General features: G+C 42.0%; 1 protein-coding gene and 1 pseudogene across 5 annotated transcripts in view; both read left to right on the top strand.

The window, feature by feature from the left end:
* The window catches only part of LRRC8D (leucine rich repeat containing 8 VRAC subunit D), a 120,612-nt gene extending 99,823 nt beyond the window's left edge, over window positions 1-20,789 (top strand). For 3 of the 4 annotated variants that reach the window (XM_080800918.1, XM_080800920.1, XM_080800919.1), the window contains exon 3: window positions 17,853-20,789. In XM_080800918.1, the coding sequence (XP_080657044.1) occupies window positions 17,855-20,431 (2,577 nt within the window). In that variant the 5' untranslated portion in view covers window positions 17,853-17,854 and the 3' untranslated portion in view covers window positions 20,432-20,789. Of the gene's footprint in view, window positions 1-1,602; window positions 1,720-17,852 lie in introns of those variants that run through there. The other variant, XM_080800921.1, reaches the window with a different exon arrangement.
* On the top strand, window positions 6,912-8,133 carry LOC308341672 (heterogeneous nuclear ribonucleoprotein A3-like; annotated as a pseudogene). The gene has a single exon. The product of its transcript is annotated as a heterogeneous nuclear ribonucleoprotein A3-like (transcript).

The following is a 20,789-nucleotide window of genomic DNA, read 5'->3' as shown; positions in this document are numbered from 1 at the left end:
GGGTTCCTGAAGCTTATGCTGCCCTCCCTGCAAAGTAAAATCTTCCTGAATGGTCCTCTTCTTGGTAGCGCTTCTCGGTTGACCGTATTACATCTTCAATCATGAATAGTTCTCTCTCCTAGACTGTGCACTCCATGAGAAAGGAAACATGTCTTTGCCCACCAGAGTTGCTCCAGGAATTTGCATCATGTTAACACTTGAGTACACGGATATGTTTCATGGATGGAGGGATGAGGGAGTGAATAAGTAAACAAAGATTCAGGTTAAGGGTTAATGCTTATAATGCCTTTATAAAATGTAGCTGGCTTTCTTGGAAGCTACAGCTAAGTGGAGAACACCCAGATTCCATTGCTCTTGTATCACTACATTGTGAAAGGGAAACTCTCGTCTTCGTACCTGGTAGTAAAGAATTTTTATAGAGCTCTTTATATAAAATGCCTCATACAACACAGTGAATAACGACAGCAGCTTTCACCGAGCACTTCCTAGGGCTCTGGGTACTGACTCAGCACTTTGGTACGGTATTCTGATTTAAGTGTTTATGGACTCCAGCAAACTGTGCACACGCGGTTAGAGGCGGTCAGAACCCCGGCTTCCAGTACGTGTGCGGAAGGGCGGAAAACGCCATGAGGACAAGGAAGACGAACTTCTGAGGTTCCAGCAGATTCCTCGTTTCCCGGAGTCTGCCTCTCTGGAGCTCCTTCCTGCTTGTCTTTTTATATTGCTTGGCTGTGTGCTAAAATGGGGCTCTTTTGCCTCAGTCCAGGAGTTCACATTGGCTTATCACCTGCCTGCAATCAAGAATCAGACCTTGGTCTTATCTCCTAGTGAGGGTGTGCCCACACTTACCTTTGTCTTTTTGTTTTCCCGTAGAATGTTGACTTCTAAGCCAAACTGCATGCAGATGGTCTATCCCTGTGAGTCACCTTCAGAATAACCTGTTAAAAAGAGTTGTATGGTACTGTCCATCTGGACATTGAAGAATTCGTGTCAGCGCTGATCCTTTTAAACTTTGGCACAATTAACAGTGACCTCAGCTGTCCCTGTAATGAACAGCGACAGCGTTTGGCTCACAGGTTCAGTGCCTTCTACGCCCGCTCCTAGAATGCTGTTACAGGTCACCAGGATTCGTTTTGGTCTGGTTCAGACCTTTATTACATTTTTGTTTTTGTTTTTCTTTTTTTCCTGTGTCATGCTCTGGGTACATGCAGATAAAAGAAACTCACCTCCTTTAGGGTGGGAATTCAAACCTAGGTGAAGGGAGAGAAGGAGACAGACAGATTGATGGAACTCCCAGTTGAGCAAGGGTCATGAGCAGCTATGGTCTGCGTCTGTGTTCATTTCTAGTCCTAATGGCTGGGCTTTTTTAATGAACCACCAATGGGATAGCCATATCTGAGTATCTTTTACTAACTTTGAGAAGTTTTCTCAGGGTTAGTAAGATGAACACCAGGCAAGGCACTCAGGTGCTTTCTAGCAACCTGGACTAAATCAGGAACAAGGACTGGTAGGCTCCCAGCTGTCTGTATCCAGAGCAGATACACATGGGTTTGTGATGAGAGGGGCTTTCTGTCCCAAAGACAACTGGAACAGAATGTGGCAAGACTTCCCAGGATCATGGAAAGGTCCTGAGGGGGTCAGATATCTCCATTCTGGCTCACTTTCCTTAGTCCAGTCTCAGGCATGTGCCAGTCATACTCTGGAGTAGCAATATTAAAGGTGAGTAAACATGAAAAGAGAATGGTCAGTTTTGGTCTAAGATGTCTTTTCTTACAGTTGGGAAGAATTTAGAAATGCAAATACCCTTAACAATCCCACTGGCTGCCTTGTAAACTAGATGAAGTTAGGATTAAAAGACTTTGACCAGACATTTCTCTCTGAACCTGGGATGGCTTTCTCTAGAGCCTTTATTAAGGCCCCTTTTGGCAGGGCTGATCAGACCATCTCCATACCTCTTTCTCTATTTGTGTTTCCTCTAGGCTGCTTTTTCAGTAGGGACAGCTACTAATTTTTCTTATTATTATTTCCCTTTTTATCCCCAGCTCCTGTATCTAGCACTCTGTAAATGTTTGTTGAATGAAATGTAGTTTCTAGTAGAAGGTGCCTAAGCGATGCCTGTAGGTACTAAAGGATTTGTGAAGTTCTCTTGGCCTGAGTTCCTGGTCAAGGCAATGCTGGTGATAATTTGTGAAAGAAAACTCTGATGTTTGCACGAAATGAAATGTGGAAGCCATTGATTTAGACGTTCTTTTGTTCCGTGAATGAGATCTCATTTTCTAGCTTTCAAACATGGGCCTTGACTTTTAGAATTAAAAGCTAGCAGGGACGCCTGAGTGGCTCAGTGGGTTAAGCTGCTGCCTTCGGCTCAGGTCATGATCCTAGGTCCTGGAATCGAGTCCCGCATCGGGCTCCTTGCTTGATGGGGAGCCTGCTTCTCTCTCTGCCTCTGCCTGCCACTCTGCCTGCTTGTGCACACGCTCTCTCTCTCTCTCTCTGATAAATAAATAAATAAAATCTTTTAAAAAAGAAAAGTTTAAAAGCTAGTAGAAAAGGTAAGAAAATACACAGTGGTATATTAAAACATTTTTGTTAATTCCTGAGATATTTTGTCTTAGATTTTCTAAAATGTATTGAGAATTCTATTCCTTAGCTTTGAAGTGGATTTTCTTTGTGAATAGCACTGCTCTAGAGAGAAAGTCCAAGTAGGTGCTAAAATATACTTTGTTTTTGTAGCTCACAAATTCTGGATTTTCTCAAGTCCTTTTCTTTCAGGTGTTAAGTGGATTCATAAAAAGCTTTTGGAAGGGTACCTGGGTGGCCCAGTTCAGTTAAAAGTCTGGATCTTGATTTTGGCTGTGACCTCAGGGTCATAAGATCGCTCTGCCCCTGACCCACTTAAAAAAAAAAAAAAACAAAAAAACAAAAAAACAAAAACTTTTGGAGGTAGCAAAATGGGTGAATTCTGTGAAATCTGATTTTAGTAGGTTTTATTTCTTTATTTTTCTTAAGGTCCTTTTTTTTTTCTTTTCGGTATTCCAGATTTCATTGTTTATGCACCACACCCAGTGCTCCATGCAATGTGTTCTTCTTAATACCCACCACCAGGCTCACCCAACCCCCCAATCTCCTCCCCTCCAAAACCCTCAGTTTGTTTCTCAGAGTCCACATTCTCTCATGGTTTGTCTCCCCCTCCAATTTCCCCCAGTTACCCCCCGCCAGCTCACTTCTCTCCATCTCTCAATGTCCTCCGTGTTATTCCTTCTGCTCCACAAGTAAGTGAAACCATATGATAATTGACTCTCTCGCTTGACTGATTTCACTCAGCATAATCTCCTTCAGTCCCATCCATGTTGATACAAAAGTTGGGTATTCATCCTTTCTGATGGAGGCATAATACTCCATTGTATATATGGACCGTATCTTCTTTATCCATTCGTCCGTTGAAGGGCATCTTGGTTCTTTCCACAGTTTGCCAACTGTGGCTGTTGCTGCTATGAACATTGGAATACAGATAGCCCTTCTCTTCACTACATCTGTATCTTTGGGGTAAATACCCAGCACTGCAATTGCAAGGTCATAGGGAAGCTCTATTCTTAATTTCTTAAGGAATCTCCACATTCTTTTCCAAAGTGGCTGCACCAGCTTGCATTCCCTCCATCAGTGTAAGGGTTCCCCTTTCTCTACATCCTCTCCAACACTTGTTGTTTACTGTCCTGTTAATTTTGGCCATTCTGACTGGTGTAGGGTGGTATCTCAATGTGGTTTTGATTTGAATCTCCCTGATGGCTAGTGATGATGAACATTTTTTCACGTGTCTATTAGCTATGTCTTCTTTGGAGAAGTGTCTGTTCATATCTTCTGCCCATTTTTTGACGTGATTATCTGGTTTGTGTGTGTTGAGTTTGAGGAGTTCTTTATAGATCCTGGATATCAGCCCTTTGTCTGTAGTGTCATTTGCAAATATCTTCTCCCATTCTGTGGGTCACCTCTTTGTTTTATTGACTGTTTCCTTTGCTATGCAGAAGCTTTTGATCTTGATGAAATCCCAAAGTTCATTTTTGCTTTTGTTTCCTTTGCCTTTGGAGACATATCTTCAAAGAAGTTGCTGTGGCTGATGTTGAAGAGGTTACTGCCTATGTTCTCTAGGATTTTGATAGATTCCTGCCTCACATTTAGGTCTTTTATCCATTTCGAGTTTATCTTTGTGTACGGTGTAAGAGAATTGTCAAGTTTCATTCTTCTATACATAGCTGTCCAATTTTCCCAACACCATTTATTGAAGAGACTATCTTTTTTCCACTGTATATTTTTTCCTGCTTTGTCGAAGATTATTTGATCATAGAGTTGAGGGTCCATATCTGGGCTCTCTACTCTGTTCCACTGGTCTATGTGTCTGTTTTTGTGCCAGTACCATGCCGTCTTGGTGATCACGGCTTTGTAGTAAAGCTTGAAATCAGGCAGCGTGATGCCCCCAATTTTGTTTTTCCTTTTCAATATTTCCTTAGCAATTCAGGGTCTCTTCTGATTGCATACAAATTTTAGGATTGTTTTTTCCAGCTCTTTGAAAAATACTGGTGGAATTTTGATCAGGATGACATTGAAAGTATAGATTGCTCTAGGCAGTATAGACATTGTAACAATGTTTATTTTTCCAATCCATGAGTATGGAATGGTCTTCCATCTTTTTGTGATTTCTTCAGTTTCTTTCATGAGTGTTCTGTAGTTCCTTGAGTACAGATCCTTTACCTCTTTGGTTAGGTTTATTCCCAGGTATCTTATGGTTCTTGGTGCTATAGTAAATGGAATCGATTCTCTAATTTCCCTATCTGTATTTTCATTGTTAGTGTATGAGAAAGCAACTGATTTCTGTACATTGACTTTGTATCCTGCCACGTTACTGAATTGCTGAATGAGTTCTAGTAGTTTGGGGGTGGAGTCTTTTGGGTTTTCCATATAAAGTATGTCATCTGTGAAGAGAGAGAGTTTGACTTCTTTTTGCCAATTTGAATACCTTTTATTTCTTTTTGTTGTCTGATTGCTGTTGCTAGGACTTCTAGTACTATGTTGAACAAGAGTGGTGAGAGTGGGCATCCTTGTCATGTTTCTGATCTCAAAGGGAAGGCTGTCTGCTTTTCCCCTTTGAGGATGATATTCACTGTGGGTTTTTCAGAAATGGATTTTATGAAGTTGAGGAATGTTCCCTCTATCCGTGTACTTAGAATCATTTTAATCAGGAATGGGTGCTATATCTTGTCAAATGCTTTTTCTGCATCAGTTGAGAGGACCATGTGGTTCTTCTCTCTTCTCTTACTGATTTGTTCTATCACACTGATTGATTTGTGGATGTTGAACCACCCTTGCATCCCATGGATAAATCCTACCTGGTCATGGTGGATAATGTTTTTAATGTACTATTGGATCCTATTAGCTAGGATCTTGTTGAGCATCTTGGCATCCATATTCATCAGGGATATTGGTCTGAAATTCTCCTTTTTGGTGGGATCTTTGCCTGGTTTGGGGATCAGGGTAATGCTTGCTTCATAAAAAGAGTCTGGAAGTTTTCCTTCTGTTTCTATTTTTTGAAACAGCTTCAGGAGAATAGGTATTATTTCTTGTTTGAATGTTTGGTAGAATTCTCCAGGGAATCTGTCAGGTCCTGGGCTCTTGTTTTTTGGGAGGTTTATGATCACTGCTTAAATCTCGTTACTAGATACTGGTCTATTCAGGTTGTCAGTTTCTTCTTGATTCAGTTTTAGAAGTTTGTAGGTTTCCAGAAATGCATCCATTTCATCTAGGTTGCTTAACTTATTGGCATATAACTGTTGATAATAATTTCTGATGATTGTTTCTATTTCCTTGGTGTTAGTTGTGATCTCTCCCTTTTCATTCATAATGTTATTAATTTGGGCCTTCAAACTTGTCTTTTGGATTAGTTTGGCCAGTGGTTTATTGATCTTATCGATTCTTTCCAAAAACCAGCTTCTAGTTCTGTTGATGTGTTCTTCTGTGTCTCTAGTTTCTATCTCATTGATCTCTGCTCTAATCTTGATTATTTCCCTTCTTATGTGTGGGGTTGGGTTAATTTGTTGTTGATTGTCCAGTTCTTTAAGGTGTAAGGATAGCTGGTGTATTCTGGATTTTTAAATTTTTGTGGGGGAGGCTTGGAGGGCTATGTATTTCCCCCTTAGGACTGCCTTTGCTGTATCCCATAGGTTTTGGACCAAAATGTCTTCATTCTCATTGGTTTCCATGAATTATTTAAGTTCTTCTTTGATTTCCTGGTTGATCCAAACATTCTTAAGCAAGGTGGTCTTTAGTTTCCAAGTGTTTAGTAGGTTTTAGATAGCCATGTGGTTTGTAAATTCTCAAGGGACAAGTCCCTAAACATTTTTTCTCAGTTATTTTTGAGGTATCTAGACCAAAGTAGTGTTAGAGGAAAATTATTTTTTAAAGATTTTATTTTTCATCTTTACATGCAACATGGGGCTCGAACTTATAACCCCAAGATTGAGAGTCCCATGCTCTATCGGCTGAGAAAATAGAAATAAAATTCTATTCTTTAAAATAGAAAACAACTTTTAAAAGAAAATTTCAGGGCACCTGGGTGGCTCAGTTGGTTGAGTATCCAACTCTTGATTTCGGCTCAGGTCATGATCTCAGGATCATGAGATTGAGCCCCACTTTGGGCTCTGTACTGGACGTGGAGCCTGATTAACATTCTGTCCCTCTCCTCTGCCCCCCCTTCTTAAAAAAATAAATAAAAGAAAATTTCTTACAATCTTTTTGAGAATGAGTAACACTGAGTTGTTGTATTTGTATATGGAATTATATTAGCTAAAGTATTTTGCATAATTATAATATCCATAACAATATGTATTAATTAATAACATAATGGCAAGTCCAGTCTCAAAATGGAGGTAAAACCGCCACCTGGTCACCCCCCAGCCCAACTCCGACCATTGCCGCCGCTGCTGCCAGGGTGAGGAGGGCCATGATCCAAAGGAACCAGAGCAGTTGAGAAAACTGTTTGTTGGTGGTTTGAGCTTTGAAACTACAGATGATAGTTTAAGAGAACGTTTTGAAAAATGGGGTATACTTACAGACTGTGTGGTGATGAGAGACCCCCAAACAAAACATTCCAGGGGTTTTGGTTTTGGACTTACTCCTGTGTTGAAGAGGTGGATGCAGCAATGTGTGCCTGACCACACAAGGTTGATGGGCGTGTAGTGGAACCAAAGAGAGATGTTTCTAGAGAGAATTCTGTAAAGCCTGGTGCCCATCTAACAGTAAAGAAAATTTTTGTTGGTGGTATTAAAGAAGATACAGAAGAATATAATTTGAGAGACTACTTTGAAAAGTATGGCAAGATTGAAACCATAGAAGTTATGGAAGACAGGCAGAGTGGAAAAAAGCCAGGATTTGTTTTTGTAACTTTTGATGATCACGATACAGTTGATAAAATTGTTGTTTAGACATACCACGCTATTAATGGGCATAATTGCGAAGTGAAAAAGGCCCTTTCTAAACAAGAAATGCAGTCTGCTGGATCACAAAGAGGTCGTGGAGGTGGGTCTGGCAACTTCACGGGTTGTAGAGGAAACTTTGGAGGTGGTGGTAACTTTGGCCGTGATGGAAACTTTGGTGCAAGAGGAAGGTATGGTGGTGGAGGTGGTGGCAGGAGAGGTAGTTATGGAAAAGGTGATGGTGAATATAATGGATTTGGAGATGATGGTGGCAACTACAGTGGTGGTCCTGGTTACAGTAGTAGAGGAGGCTATGGTGGTGGTGGACCAGGGTATGGAAACCAAGGAGGTAGATATGGAGGTGGTGGTGGAGGATATGATGGTTACAATGAAGGAGGAAATTTGGGAGGTGGTAACTATGGTGGTGATGGGAACTATAATGATTTTGGAAATTATAGTGGATAACAGCAATCAAATAATGGACCCATGAAGGGGGGGCAGTTTTGGTGGAAGAACGTCGGGCAGTCCCTATGATGGTGGTTATGGATTTGGTGGTGGAAGCAGTGGATATGGTAGCAGAAGAAAAGGGCTACAGTTCTTAGCAGCTGAGAAGAGCAAGGATTTGTCAGGAAAGCTGCAGGTTACTTTGAGACAGTCCCAAATGCATTAGAGGAAGTGTAAAAATCTACCACAGAAGGAACGATGATCCATAGTCAGAAAAGTTACTGCAGCTTAAACAGGAAACCCTTCTTGTTCAGGACTGTCATAGCCACAGTTTGCAAAAAGTATGGCTATTGATCAATGCAATGTAGTGTCAGTTAGATGTACATTCCTAAGGTCTTTATCTATTGTAGTTTTGTCTTTTTCTTTTTCGTTTTCTTTTCATTACATCAGGTATTTTGCCCTGTAAATTGTGGTTGTGGTACCAGGAATAAAAAATTAAGGAATTTTTAATTTTTCAAAAAAAATTAGTAACATAACATCTGTAACAGTTAATACTCATATAATATCAGTCATACAGAGCTCTGTTTGAAAACACTGAAGCATTCCTTCTCTCTCATTTTACATCTGAAGCATTTATTTTCTTTAATTGTAGGAGTTTTTCATGTCTGAATTGGGTGTGGCATGTGTGTGTGTTCCTGAACACGTGTGTACATATGTTCAAATGTACATTGAATGTTGAAGAAGGGTTACTGGTAGTGATGATATAGCTCATTACTTCTTTATGAACTTTAACTTGTTCTGCTTTGACTTATTTCACTGAAGGATTTGAGGATTTGATCCTCACCAGTGTTTACCCAATCTGCCCAGTTTGGCCAAGAAAACTGGCCGGTTTTTCACAGAATGCAGTAGAAAGAAAATGAACATTCGTATTTGATTGGGTAAGGAACTCATACCTATGTGAAAAGTATATGTATTAGGGGCGCCAGAGTGGCTCAGGGGGTTAAAGCCTCTGCCTTCAGCTCAGGTCATGATCCCAGCGTTCTGGGATCGAGCCCCGCATCGGGCTCTCTGCTCCGCTGAGAGCCTGCTTCCTCCTCTCTCTCTGCCTGCCTCTCTGCCTACTTGTAATCTCTGTCTGTCAAATAAATAAATAAATAAATCTTAAAAAAAAAATCATTAAAAAAAAAGTATATGTATTAGATTGATTAATCAAGCTCTTTGCTATTTCATATACTAAATTCTTTTCATTAAGTAACACTTCCAAGCCATTTGTCTTCCTTTTAATAGGGGTAGTGAAGGTCTTCTTGTGCAGATGGAATCAATTTTTAAAGTTTTAAAATAGGTGGCCATATTTTTCTGTTTTGATGCTAGGATTTTGCTGTATGCTAATAATAATCTCCTTAATATAAGTTTTCCAACGAACACTAAGTTTCCCATTTACACTGCTAAAGAACAAGAGCAAAAACCAAGATTTGAATCCAGGTCTCTTTGGCATCAAACTTTGCCACCTCCTAATGGAAGTAATTTCGTTGGGGGGCACCTGGCTTGCTCTCTTGGTGGAGTGTGTAACTCTTAATCTCAGGGTTGTACGTTTGAGCCCCATGTTGGGTATAGAGATGACTTAAAAATAAAATCTTAAAAAAAAATAAGTAATTTTAATTGAAATGTTTTTGAAAGAAATGAAATCGAAACCAGAGTTTTACTGTCTTTTATTTTGGGATTCCTTCTTTGTACATAATGCTACATGCTAATTCAAAATTCAAGAAATTGGCCTAACCCTCTTCAGTTAAAAACTAATTAAGATGGGCTTGCTTTTCTCCTCAGTGATTCTTTTTCTGCATTCAGATTCAGCAAACATCTTTGGGGCTTACTTTGTGTCAGACCCTAAACTAAATTGCTTCCAATACATGGCAATATTGTTATTAAGATTTAATAGATGAGGGGCGCCTGGGTGGCTCAGTGGGTTAAAGCCGCTGCCTTTGGCTCAGGTCATGATCTCAGGGTCCTGGGATCGAGCCCCGCATCGGGCTCTCTGCTCAGCAGGGAGCCTGCTTCCCCCTCTCTCTCTCTGTCTCTCTGCCTACTTGAGATCTCTGTTAAATAAATAAATAAAATCTTTAAAAAAAAAAAAAAGATTTAATAGATGAGACATGGAGTGGATAAGGAAAGTGCTAAAGATTTTTCTTCAGAACCAGTTCAGTGTAATCATAATAACATAGCAATCATTTTAGAGCATATTTGAACCTAGAATGCTGTGTAACATGACTCTACAATTAGGGTTCCTACTTTCACTATCCTGTGTCTGTTGAGAGGCAGTTTAGGCAGTAAAATAAAGATTGAGGTCTGGCTTCTAAATTTTAATGACTTTATTGAAGTTTAATTCATATACCATACAATTCACCCAGTTAAGTGTACTTTTCAGCATTTTTTAGTATATTCACAGGGTTGTCCAACCATCATAGCTTCTAATTTTTGAACCTGGCTATTGGTTATTGGTTTAGTCCATTATTACTGGTCATGCTTTCAGATAAGAAAACAGAAGCAGGGGCACCTGGGTGGCTCCATCATTAAGCCTCTGCGTTTGGCTCAGGTCCTGATCCCAGGACTCTGGGATCGAGTCTGGCATCAGGCTCCTTGCTCAGCGGGAAGCCTGCTTCTCCCTCTTTCACTCCCCCTGCTTGTATTCCCTTTCCTGCTGTCTCTCTCTGTCAAATAAATAAATATAATCTTTTTTTTAAAAAAATGAAAAGAAAATAGAATCATATAGTGTAAAAGAATTTAGATTCAGTCTGTTCTTTCCTGATTCATCATTGTTCAAAGTCCATTAATCTCCCTCTTTCCGTTCTAGTACAGAAAACTTTCCCAATTCCCATCAGAAATGTGTACTTATGGGAATGTTAAGCTGATTTTCATATGTACCATAAACAGAGAAGCCTTGGAGTATGAAATCCTCATGCTTGTAAAGTAATTCTTTAAGTCCTTTGCAATAGACGTACTATAAAGGAGAGCCCAAAGAATGTATGCAATTAATACTAAGTGTGCCTTTCTTGGGTTAAAAAAACAAAACAAAACAAAACACCCTTATACATGGTTATATCCATTCTGAGTCCCCATTCACTAAAGAGATCAAACCTTAGATATGGAAGTTAGGTACTGATCTCTCTCATTGACTTGACTTTCACATTAGAAAGTCACTTAAGGATCATCATGTACTTAACATACTATATTATATGAATATGTATTTAATATACTTGGTATGCACTTGGATATATGAAAAGCAATTTCTGTTTTCAAAGCGCTCCTGCATTTTCAGGCAGTTAATGGTTGAAACACTCCCTGGGAGGTAGGAAGTTTTTACTCTGTTTTTGATGGGTAAAATGGGATAACAGGCACACTTATTGAAGTCCTGTGTTTGAGATAAGAGCTAGTCAGTGGCTGACATTGCAGGAAAGTACTGGTTTCCTGCCTTATGGGCCCAGGCACTCCCTTAAGACTACATTTAAACCCTCCGTGCCTCGGTTTGTTTCCACCTTGTGACTTACCTGTAAAATATGCCGTCTGTACAGGGGCATACTATGAAGAATGGGATAACGATAGAATTATTTGTAGTTTCTATAATACTTAACTTCTCCCATGGCTCCATGCCTTCGTGCTTGCTACTTCTGTCAAAATCATATTTCCTGCCCTCCCAGGCACCCCATGACGGTCCCCCTTCTTCTGATCTCAGCTTGGAAACCACCTCTCTGTGGAGCCCCACCCCCGGTTATCAGATGCAGACAGGGGTTTGTGCTGTCCTACACCTCCTGTATTTTGTATTAACCCGGTCAGGGCAGTTTTCTTACTGTGTTGTAATAGCACACTTACTGCTAATGGGGATGTCCATCAGCCTGGGAACTCCTGGAGGGCAAGGACTAAGTTACATCATGTCCACATTCCCCTCCCTGGTGCCTGGCTCATGGTTTTTGACATCGTGAAAGGTCACCTTAGGGAAGGAGGTGGTGATTACATAATTTCATTCCTCCGTCTCCTCAAAGCCAAGGACAAGGGTCAGAAGTTCCCTCCCTCGGCAGCCGACCGTAGCCAACAGTGCAGCCACTGGAAGACTGCATGATAGAGGAGATAGGAAGATGAAAGATTCTGTTAGCCGTGTCACTTAATTAGCCCAGGGAGGTCTTTTAAGCTTTTTGTGCTCAGGTTTCTGCATCCTGGTAGCCAGTAGCAGTGCCTCATTCCCCGGGTTACCGTGAAAGTCCGCGGAGGTATTTCATGGAAAAATGGTTTGCAAACTGCACACACAAGGAGTAAGGAAGAGAGGCAGCATCACCTGCTAGAAGGAACATGTGGCTTGGCCTTAGCTGAGATTTTTCAATCCAGATTTCTCCACTAATTATTTGACTTCCACAATTTAATTCCTGCAGGCCAGTTTCTCTGTCGGGAAAATAATCCCACTGTGGCAGATGAGAGTAACGTGAGGGTTAGATGGAATTCGGGCGGTGTTCCACTGGTGTTCATCTGTGTGCCTTGAGCTGGTCCCAGCCAGAGCTGTTGCACATGGTAGGTTCATACCTCTGCACCTACTTTTCTATGGCAGATTCAGTCCTTTGTAGTCTGGGGAGAGTAGGCCCCTGGCCTCTGACCCCAGCCAGCCTGTGCGAGCCTTGGACGGGGGAAGGCGGAGCTTCCGTCTGCTGACACTGAGCATTTGTAGGGCAGTTGTTTGTATTTTGATCATTTCTTTTTGAAACTTTTTATTGAAGTTAAAACATAATAAATAACCAAAAAGCCACATAGCCTCAACGTACAGATCACATTTTATAAACGGAGCAGACCCGCATAACTAGACCATTCATTCCCATGGATACCTGATACTCCACTTCGTGAGTATCCCACGTTTCGTTTTTTTCATTCTACTGGTGGTGGACATGTAGCTAGCTTCCAGTGTAGGGCGATTGCAACTAGTGCCTCTGGGAATGTCTTTTATATGTGGCTTTTGATAAGGATATGTTTTTTTCCTGGGTATATTGCTGGGTCATAGAGTGTGCACATGTTCAATTTTAGTAGATATTAACCCAGAAATTTCCCAGAATGGTTTTATCAGTTTACTCCTATCAGCAGTGTTTAAGGGTTCTCCTTGCTCCCCATCCTCACCAGCACTTGGTATTATCTGTCTTTTTCATTTTGGTGGCTTTTATGGTAATTAGGTAGTATTTTGGAAGTAGAACTGTTCTCTCACCCCACAAAACCTGAAACTCTAAACTGTAATACATTCATTTCAGGAATGCGTCCCGCACAGAAGCAGATTATACCAGATGAAAAACTCCTATTACAGTGCTTGGCACACAGGAGGAAGGTGACACATAACTAGCTGCCGTTATCGTCATCGTCATCATCATTGTTGTCACTGAATGCCTTCTCTGTTCTTGAGAGGAGAGAGAGTGGGTCACAGTAGATGGACGGTGAATAGGAAACATAGTCTCTGCCCACATCCTTTAGGAAGGAGCTCATGATCTACAGGAAGAGACAAATACTAGAAGAAGATATTATTAGACCATATGATAGGAGTTCGGGAAAAGAGGCAGTACCTGAACTGGTGCTTGAGGAATCCGTAGGAGTTGAACAGGAAGAAAGAAGGGAAGTGGGCTGGAGGAAATGGCAGGGGTGCAGAACCCTTGGCGTTCTGTGCTGCAGAGTAACAGCGTGCTGGAGGAGAAAAGCCCACCCTCGCGTGCTGGTCCTTGTGGTTCAGATGTTGGCGCCCTTGCTGGTTGTGGGTGCCGAGCTAGCAATCATTCGGGGTCACTGAAGTTACAGTACTCTAATGCTCTGTTCTCTGCCCCCACCTTTTAACTTTCTCTCCCTCCTCTGGGAAAGTGACCCACCTCCTCTTCTCACTCCTGGAATCAGAGCCTGTCCCAAGTCCAAGGTGCTATAAAACCACAGATGAAGCTTTAACGGCTACGGAATACTGGTTAGAAGGATCCCACAGCTTCTTTGCTGTCTTAGCCTTTAGCTATTTATCTTTATGCAGAGGCCTGGCTTAGAGTTTTTATTCTTGTCAGGGCCTGAGTTGCACCTTGGTGGCATTTAAGTTTAATCAAATGCTCTTCGACCCGATACCATATGCAGAGAGCTGATCGCTGTTCTGGAGGGATGTTGAGGAGGAGGAGATGCTGAGGATGGTAGTCAAGAGCCATACGGTCTTTCCTTGGTGAAGCACCTGCTACATGGCAGGCATTGGCTAGAAGGGAATGAGGAGGACAGACATGGCCCCTGGCCCTTGGCCCTACTGAATTTAAAATCTGGTCTGGGATCAGACAAGTAGTCAGTTGGTTCCACCACAGTGTGACAAAGACTGTCCTGGGCAAAGGGACAGAGTCCTGTGAGAGCCCGTTGGAGAAGAGCCCCATGCAGACTGGGGTTAGGCAGGACTTCTGGGAAAGATGACAGGAACCTGGTAGCCTAATGAAGGTGACTGGGAAGGAAGAAGAGGAAACAGTGCCTAGAAGGACCTGAATACAGGGGGCAATGAGTGGCTGGTCGGAGAAGCTGAAAGACATTATCAGCCTAGAGTGTAGAGAATCTGTGGAGAAGAGTTTTAACCAAAGGACCCGCAGCAGGTTGGAGATGCATCGAAGGAAGTCAAGAGTGGAGGCAGACAGACAGCAAAAGACAAACATCGTGTGATTTCACGTCTATGGGGAAACCATAAAAGACAAAACGAACAAACAAAAACAGAAATTGACTCACAAGTGCAGAGAACAAACCTAAGGTTGCCAGAGGAGGGTGGCAGTGCAGGGATGACCAAAATAGGCGAAGGGGACTGGGGAGTACAGACTTCAGGTTACAAGACAAAGAAGTCATAGGAATGAAATGTACAACGTAGGAGGTACAGTCAATAATATTGTAATCATTTTGGTGACAGATGGTGACCACACTGACCACAGTGAGTATTTTGTGATGGACGTAATTGTTGAATCACTGTCTTATACACCCAGAGCTAATGGAGCATTTCACATCAACTCTACTTTAATAACAATAATTAAATAATAAGTAGCTAAATAAATAAAAATAAAGACTGGAAGCAGAGAAACCAGTTGTAATAATTAGGACTTAAGAGACAGGTAAGTAATATTCACAGCAGGATGACTTTCAAAATTCCCTCCTCCCCTCAGTTCTCCAACCCAAACATCCTGACTTCTTTAGAGCCCAATACCATGATCTGAAGAGTAAAGAAGAATCTTATTAGAAAGAGGTATTGTGTGCAAAAAAAAAAAAAAATTGTTTTCCTATTATTTATACATATGGCCCTTTAGAACCGTGGTCCCTGGGTGTGATTGTATGAAGTTCTTTGCCAGGAAGAAACCTGGGAGGTGTGTTCTGCAATCTCTGTATACGAAGTAAGAGTCACGGTAACCTGTGGCTTGGTGCTGTGTTTGTGCATTCTGTGTAGGGACCAAAGAGCTCACATGACGTGTGGTGAACTGTTTCTCATGCAGCTTGGCCCACTGTGCACTCCGGTAGCCTGGCTTCCTGCGTAAATTCCCAGCCACTCACAAAACCAAACACACACACACACACACTCACGATACAAGAGCTCAGGATAAAGGGATTCCGGTGGGGATGTTATCTCCCACTTCCTTGGTCATTTTTTCATAAAGACTGGGGGCCAGGCATTTCATACTTCAGCCTTGAAGTTTAGAAATGTGATTTCTAGGGTGCCTGGGTGGCTCAGTGGGTTAAAGCCTCTGTCTTCAGCTCAGGTCATGATCCCAGGATCCTGGGATCGAGTCCCACATCGGGCTCGCTGCTCAGCCGCAAGCCTGCTTCCCTTCCTCCCTCTCTGCCTGCCTCTCTGCCTACCTGTGATCTCTGTCTGTCAAATTAAATAAAATCTTTAAAAAATAAAAAATATAAAAAATAAAAAAAAAAGAAATGTGATTTCTAGTGATCTTCACTAAGTGTAAGGACAATGGAATAGTTTCTATGTGTTTGGAGTTCTTGGGCTTACATTTACCTCTTACGTAAAAGACATTCTACTTAAAAAAAAAAACTATAGACAGGAGAATTACTATTACAAATAAATAGATATTCATTGTATTTTATTAAGAAATATTATGGTCCTGCCTTGTGCAGCACGAGATGTATGTAGAGTTTCAGAAGAAATAAGACAGCATGCCGACTTTCAGAGACTTTGAAACAGAGCCAGCAGTCAGTGTTCTGATCCCACCACTCTCTGTATTGTCATCCAAGAGAGATACTAGTAACCAGTCATTTAACACTTCCTTGCTAAAGCCGGAGTCAGCCTCAGAATCCTTCTCAACACAGCAGTCCAGGCAACTTTGGCGTCATTAGATTTTTAAAAATCTGTTTTCTTTCCTTTATTTTAAAATATAATATATTCCCAAAATTTTAGGTATTTGCCTGGCCTTTTTATCTTTCTGGTATTTTTACTAGCTTTTCAAAGAATTACGTCATATTCTAGTTGAATACTGGAACCTGAGAGCATCCCCCAAAAGTAGAATGTGATAGTGTTACTTTTCAAGAAGCTGAAACTTCCAGATTCAAGAAGATAAACACTGATTTCACATGTATGATCACAGAGGCCCATTCCCAGCACTTGCCCTAGAAACTTTGAGTTTTTCTTGGTTTCGCCAAGGATGATTGTCCTTTGTACTTTTATTCTTTGTAGGAATTGTTTCAGGACTGTAACGCTGCCAGCCATCGGTGACTGGTGACCATATTTTCAGGTGATCTGGTACTGGACTTCCCTTCGTTGCGTCTGGGGTCGCTGCTTTGGTAGAGATCAAAGGTCTTCCTGGCCTTGACCTCTTTGGTATCTTGTCACTGATCATTCCACCTGTGTCTTTGGCCCTCTTCTCATGCCACATGCGGTTCTACAGGGGGTGCACCCAAGGCCAGAGTTCCAGCTCTGTATATTGATAAACCCCAAGTATGTATATACTAAGACTCCTCTTAAACTCTAGACCCTTAATTTCAGCTGTCCATGGCACATTTCCACCAGAATGAGAAGAGCTAATGTAACGAGCGAACAAGTACTGTGGCCAGAGGCTAAGAGCTTTATAATCAATACTTAATTGAAGCTTTCCAGTATCCTTCAGAAGTTATCATCCCCGGGGCACCTGGGTGGCTCAGTGGGTTAAAGCCTCCGCTTTCGGCTCAGGTCATGATCTCAGGGTCCTGGGATCGAGTCCCGCATCGGGCTCTCTGCTCAGTGGGGAGCCTGCTTCCCTTCCTCTCTCTCTGCCTGCCTCTCTGCCTACTTGTGATCTCTGTCTGTCGGATAAATAAATAAAATATTTTTTAAAAAAGTTATCATCCCCATTATACAGATGGAAAACACAAGACTTTGGAGAATCATACCGTTATTAAGTGATAAGCCTAAATCTGGTGCACAAAGCTTATGTAGAGTTTAATAGTATACACGGACCCTTCCATTTTGGCTTGTACAAAATAGAAGTTCTCTCACCTCGCTTCCTAAGACTCTAGTCTTAACCTTGAATCCATCCAGTCCACAACAGATACCGTCATGTTCTCATATCCTTCTTCAAGGTCCAGGAAGTTAAAAATCTTTCAATGCTGCCTCCAAAACAGCTCTCAAACTTTTCCGCCCTTTCTACTCCAACTCTTCAGCATACTGCCCTTATTTCTCACCTAGAAAGCATTCTTTATTCCCCACCCCCCCAATTTTTTTTTTTTTCTCTTCTCTTGGATGAGGCGAGAAAAGCTCCTACGACAAACCACCATTTTTTCTCATAGTTGTTCCTTTTAGCTTATTTTCTACTATACCTACCTTCGATAAAAAGCTAGGACGTGAAAGAGAATGCTTTCGTTTGGAGCAAGTAAAGAGTTTTTGTGTTTTTGTTTTTCATTTAATGTTTTCGCTTCCATCTTTGTAATGATGCCTTTTGTTTTCTTGTTTTCTAGGAATGTTTACCCTTGCGGAAGTTGCTTCACTTAATGACATTCAACCAACTTACCGAATCCTGAAACCATGGTGGGACGTGTTTATGGATTACCTGGCTGTCGTTATGTTGATGGTAGCCATCTTTGCAGGAACCATGCAACTTACCAAAGATCAGGTGGTCTGCTTGCCGGTATTGCCATCTCCTGTAAATTCAAAGGCACACACGCCACCAGGAAATGCCGACGTTACCACCAATATCCCCAAGATGGAAGCAGCCACTGACCAAGACCAAGACGGGCGGATGGCAAGTGACATTTCCTTTGGCGCATCTGCTGTGACACCTGACATACCTCTCAGAGCCACATATCCTCACACAGATTCGACAGTTCCAAATCAGGAGACAAAGAAGGAGAAGAAAGATCCAACAGGCCGAAAGACAAACTTAGATTTTCAGCAATATGTATTTATTAATCAGATGTGTTACCATCTGGCCCTTCCGTGGTATTCCAAGTACTTTCCATACCTTGCTCTCATACATACTATTATTCTCATGGTCAGTAGCAACTTTTGGTTCAAATATCCCAAAACATGCTCAAAAGTAGAACATTTTGTTTCAATACTAGGAAAGTGCTTTGAGTCTCCTTGGACTACCAAAGCGTTGTCTGAGACGGCGTGTGAAGATTCGGAGGAAAACAAGCAGAGAATAACAGGTGCCCAGACTCTACCAAAGCATGTGTCTACCAGCAGTGATGAGGGGAGCCCTAGTGCCAGTACCCCGATGATCAACAAAACAGGCTTCAAATTCTCAGCCGAGAAGCCTGTGATCGAGGTCCCCAGCATGACCATCCTGGATAAGAAAGACGGGGAACAGGCCAAAGCCCTGTTCGAGAAAGTGAGGAAGTTCCGTGCTCACGTGGAAGACAGTGACTTGATCTACAAACTCTATGTGGTCCAAACGTTCATCAAAACAGCCAAATTCATTTTCATCCTCTGCTATACTGCCAACTTCGTCAACGCCATCAGCTTCGAGCACGTCTGCAAGCCCAAAGTGGAGCACCTGACTGGCTATGAGGTGTTTGAGTGCACCCACAATATGGCTTACATGCTGAAGAAGCTTCTCATCAGTTACATATCCATTATCTGTGTTTATGGTTTCATCTGCCTCTACACTCTCTTCTGGTTATTCAGGATACCTTTGAAGGAATATTCTTTCGAAAAAGTCAGAGAAGAGAGCAGTTTCAGTGACATTCCGGATGTCAAAAACGACTTCGCATTCCTCCTGCACATGGTAGACCAGTATGACCAGCTGTATTCGAAGCGCTTTGGCGTGTTCCTGTCAGAAGTCAGTGAAAATAAACTTAGGGAAATTAGCTTGAACCATGAGTGGACGTTCGAGAAACTTCGGCAGCACGTGTCCCGCAACGCCCAGGACAAGCAGGAGCTCCACCTGTTCATGCTGTCCGGCGTGCCCGACGCCGTCTTTGACCTAACAGACCTGGATGTGCTGAAACTTGAACTGATTCCGGAAGCTAAAATTCCCGCTAAGATCTCTCAGATGACTAACCTCCAAGAGCTCCACCTCTGCCACTGCCCTGCGAAAGTGGAACAGACGGCTTTTAGCTTCCTCCGCGATCACTTGAGATGCCTTCACGTGAAGTTCACCGACGTGGCTGAAATCCCCGCCTGGGTGTACCTGCTCAAAAACCTTCGGGAGTTGTACTTGATAGGCAATTTGAACTCTGAGAACAACAAGATGATCGGGCTCGAATCTCTCCGGGAGCTGCGGCACCTTAAGATTCTCCACGTGAAAAGCAATTTGACCAAAGTTCCCTCCAACATTACAGATGTGGCTCCACATCTTACCAAGTTAGTCATTCATAATGACGGCACTAAACTCTTGGTACTGAACAGCCTTAAGAAAATGATGAATGTCGCCGAGCTCGAACTTCAGAACTGTGAGCTGGAGAGAATCCCCCATGCTATCTTCAGCCTCTCGAATCTGCAGGAACTGGATTTAAAATCAAATAACATACGCACCATCGAGGAGATCATCAGTTTCCAGCATTTAAAACGACTGACGTGTCTGAAATTATGGCATAATAAAATCGCTACCATCCCTCCCTCCATCACCCATGTCAAAAACTTGGAGTCACTTTATTTCTCTAACAACAAGCTCGAATCCTTACCCGTGGCAGTGTTCAGTTTACAGAAACTCAGATGCTTAGACGTAAGCTACAACAACATTTCAGTGATTCCGATAGAGATAGGATTGCTTCAGAACCTGCAGCATTTGCATATCACTGGGAACAAAGTGGACATTCTGCCAAAGCAGTTGTTCAAATGCGTGAAGTTGAGGACTTTGAATCTGGGGCAAAACTGCGTCACCTTCCTCCCCGAGAAGATTGGTCAGCTCTCCCAGCTCACTCAGCTGGAGCTGAAGGGGAACTGCTTGGACCGCCTGCCAGCCCAGCTGGGCCAGTGTCGCCTGCTCAAGAAAAGCGGGCTTGTTGTGGAAGATCACCTTTTTGACACCCTGCCACTCGAAGTCAAAGAAGCATTGAATCAAGACATAAATATTCCCTTTGCAAATGGGATTTAAACTGAGATGATCCGTGTGCAGGAACACCGTCCTAGAGGGCAAACACTCACGTACAAGTTATTGCAAGATAATGCATTTTAGGAGTAGATACATCTTCAAAAATAAAACACAGAGAGGATGCATAGAAGGCTGATAGAAGACGTAACTGAATGTTCCCTGTTTGTAGTGTTTTCAGTCAATTCATTTCCAGATCTTTTCTCTTTTCTTTTTTTGTTTTGGGGAAAGGGAAGGAACAATTATAATCACTAATCTTGGTTTCTTTTTAAATTGTTTGTAACTTGGATGCTGCCGCTACTGAATGTTTACAAATTGCTTGCCTGCTAAAGTAAATGATTAAATGGACATTTTTCTTACTATA

The sequence above is a fragment of the Martes martes genome (assembly GCF_963455335.1).
Source record: "Martes martes genome assembly, chromosome: 4".
NCBI lineage: Eukaryota > Metazoa > Chordata > Mammalia > Carnivora > Mustelidae > Martes > Martes martes.
This window is presented reverse-complemented; position numbering and strand designations above follow the sequence as displayed.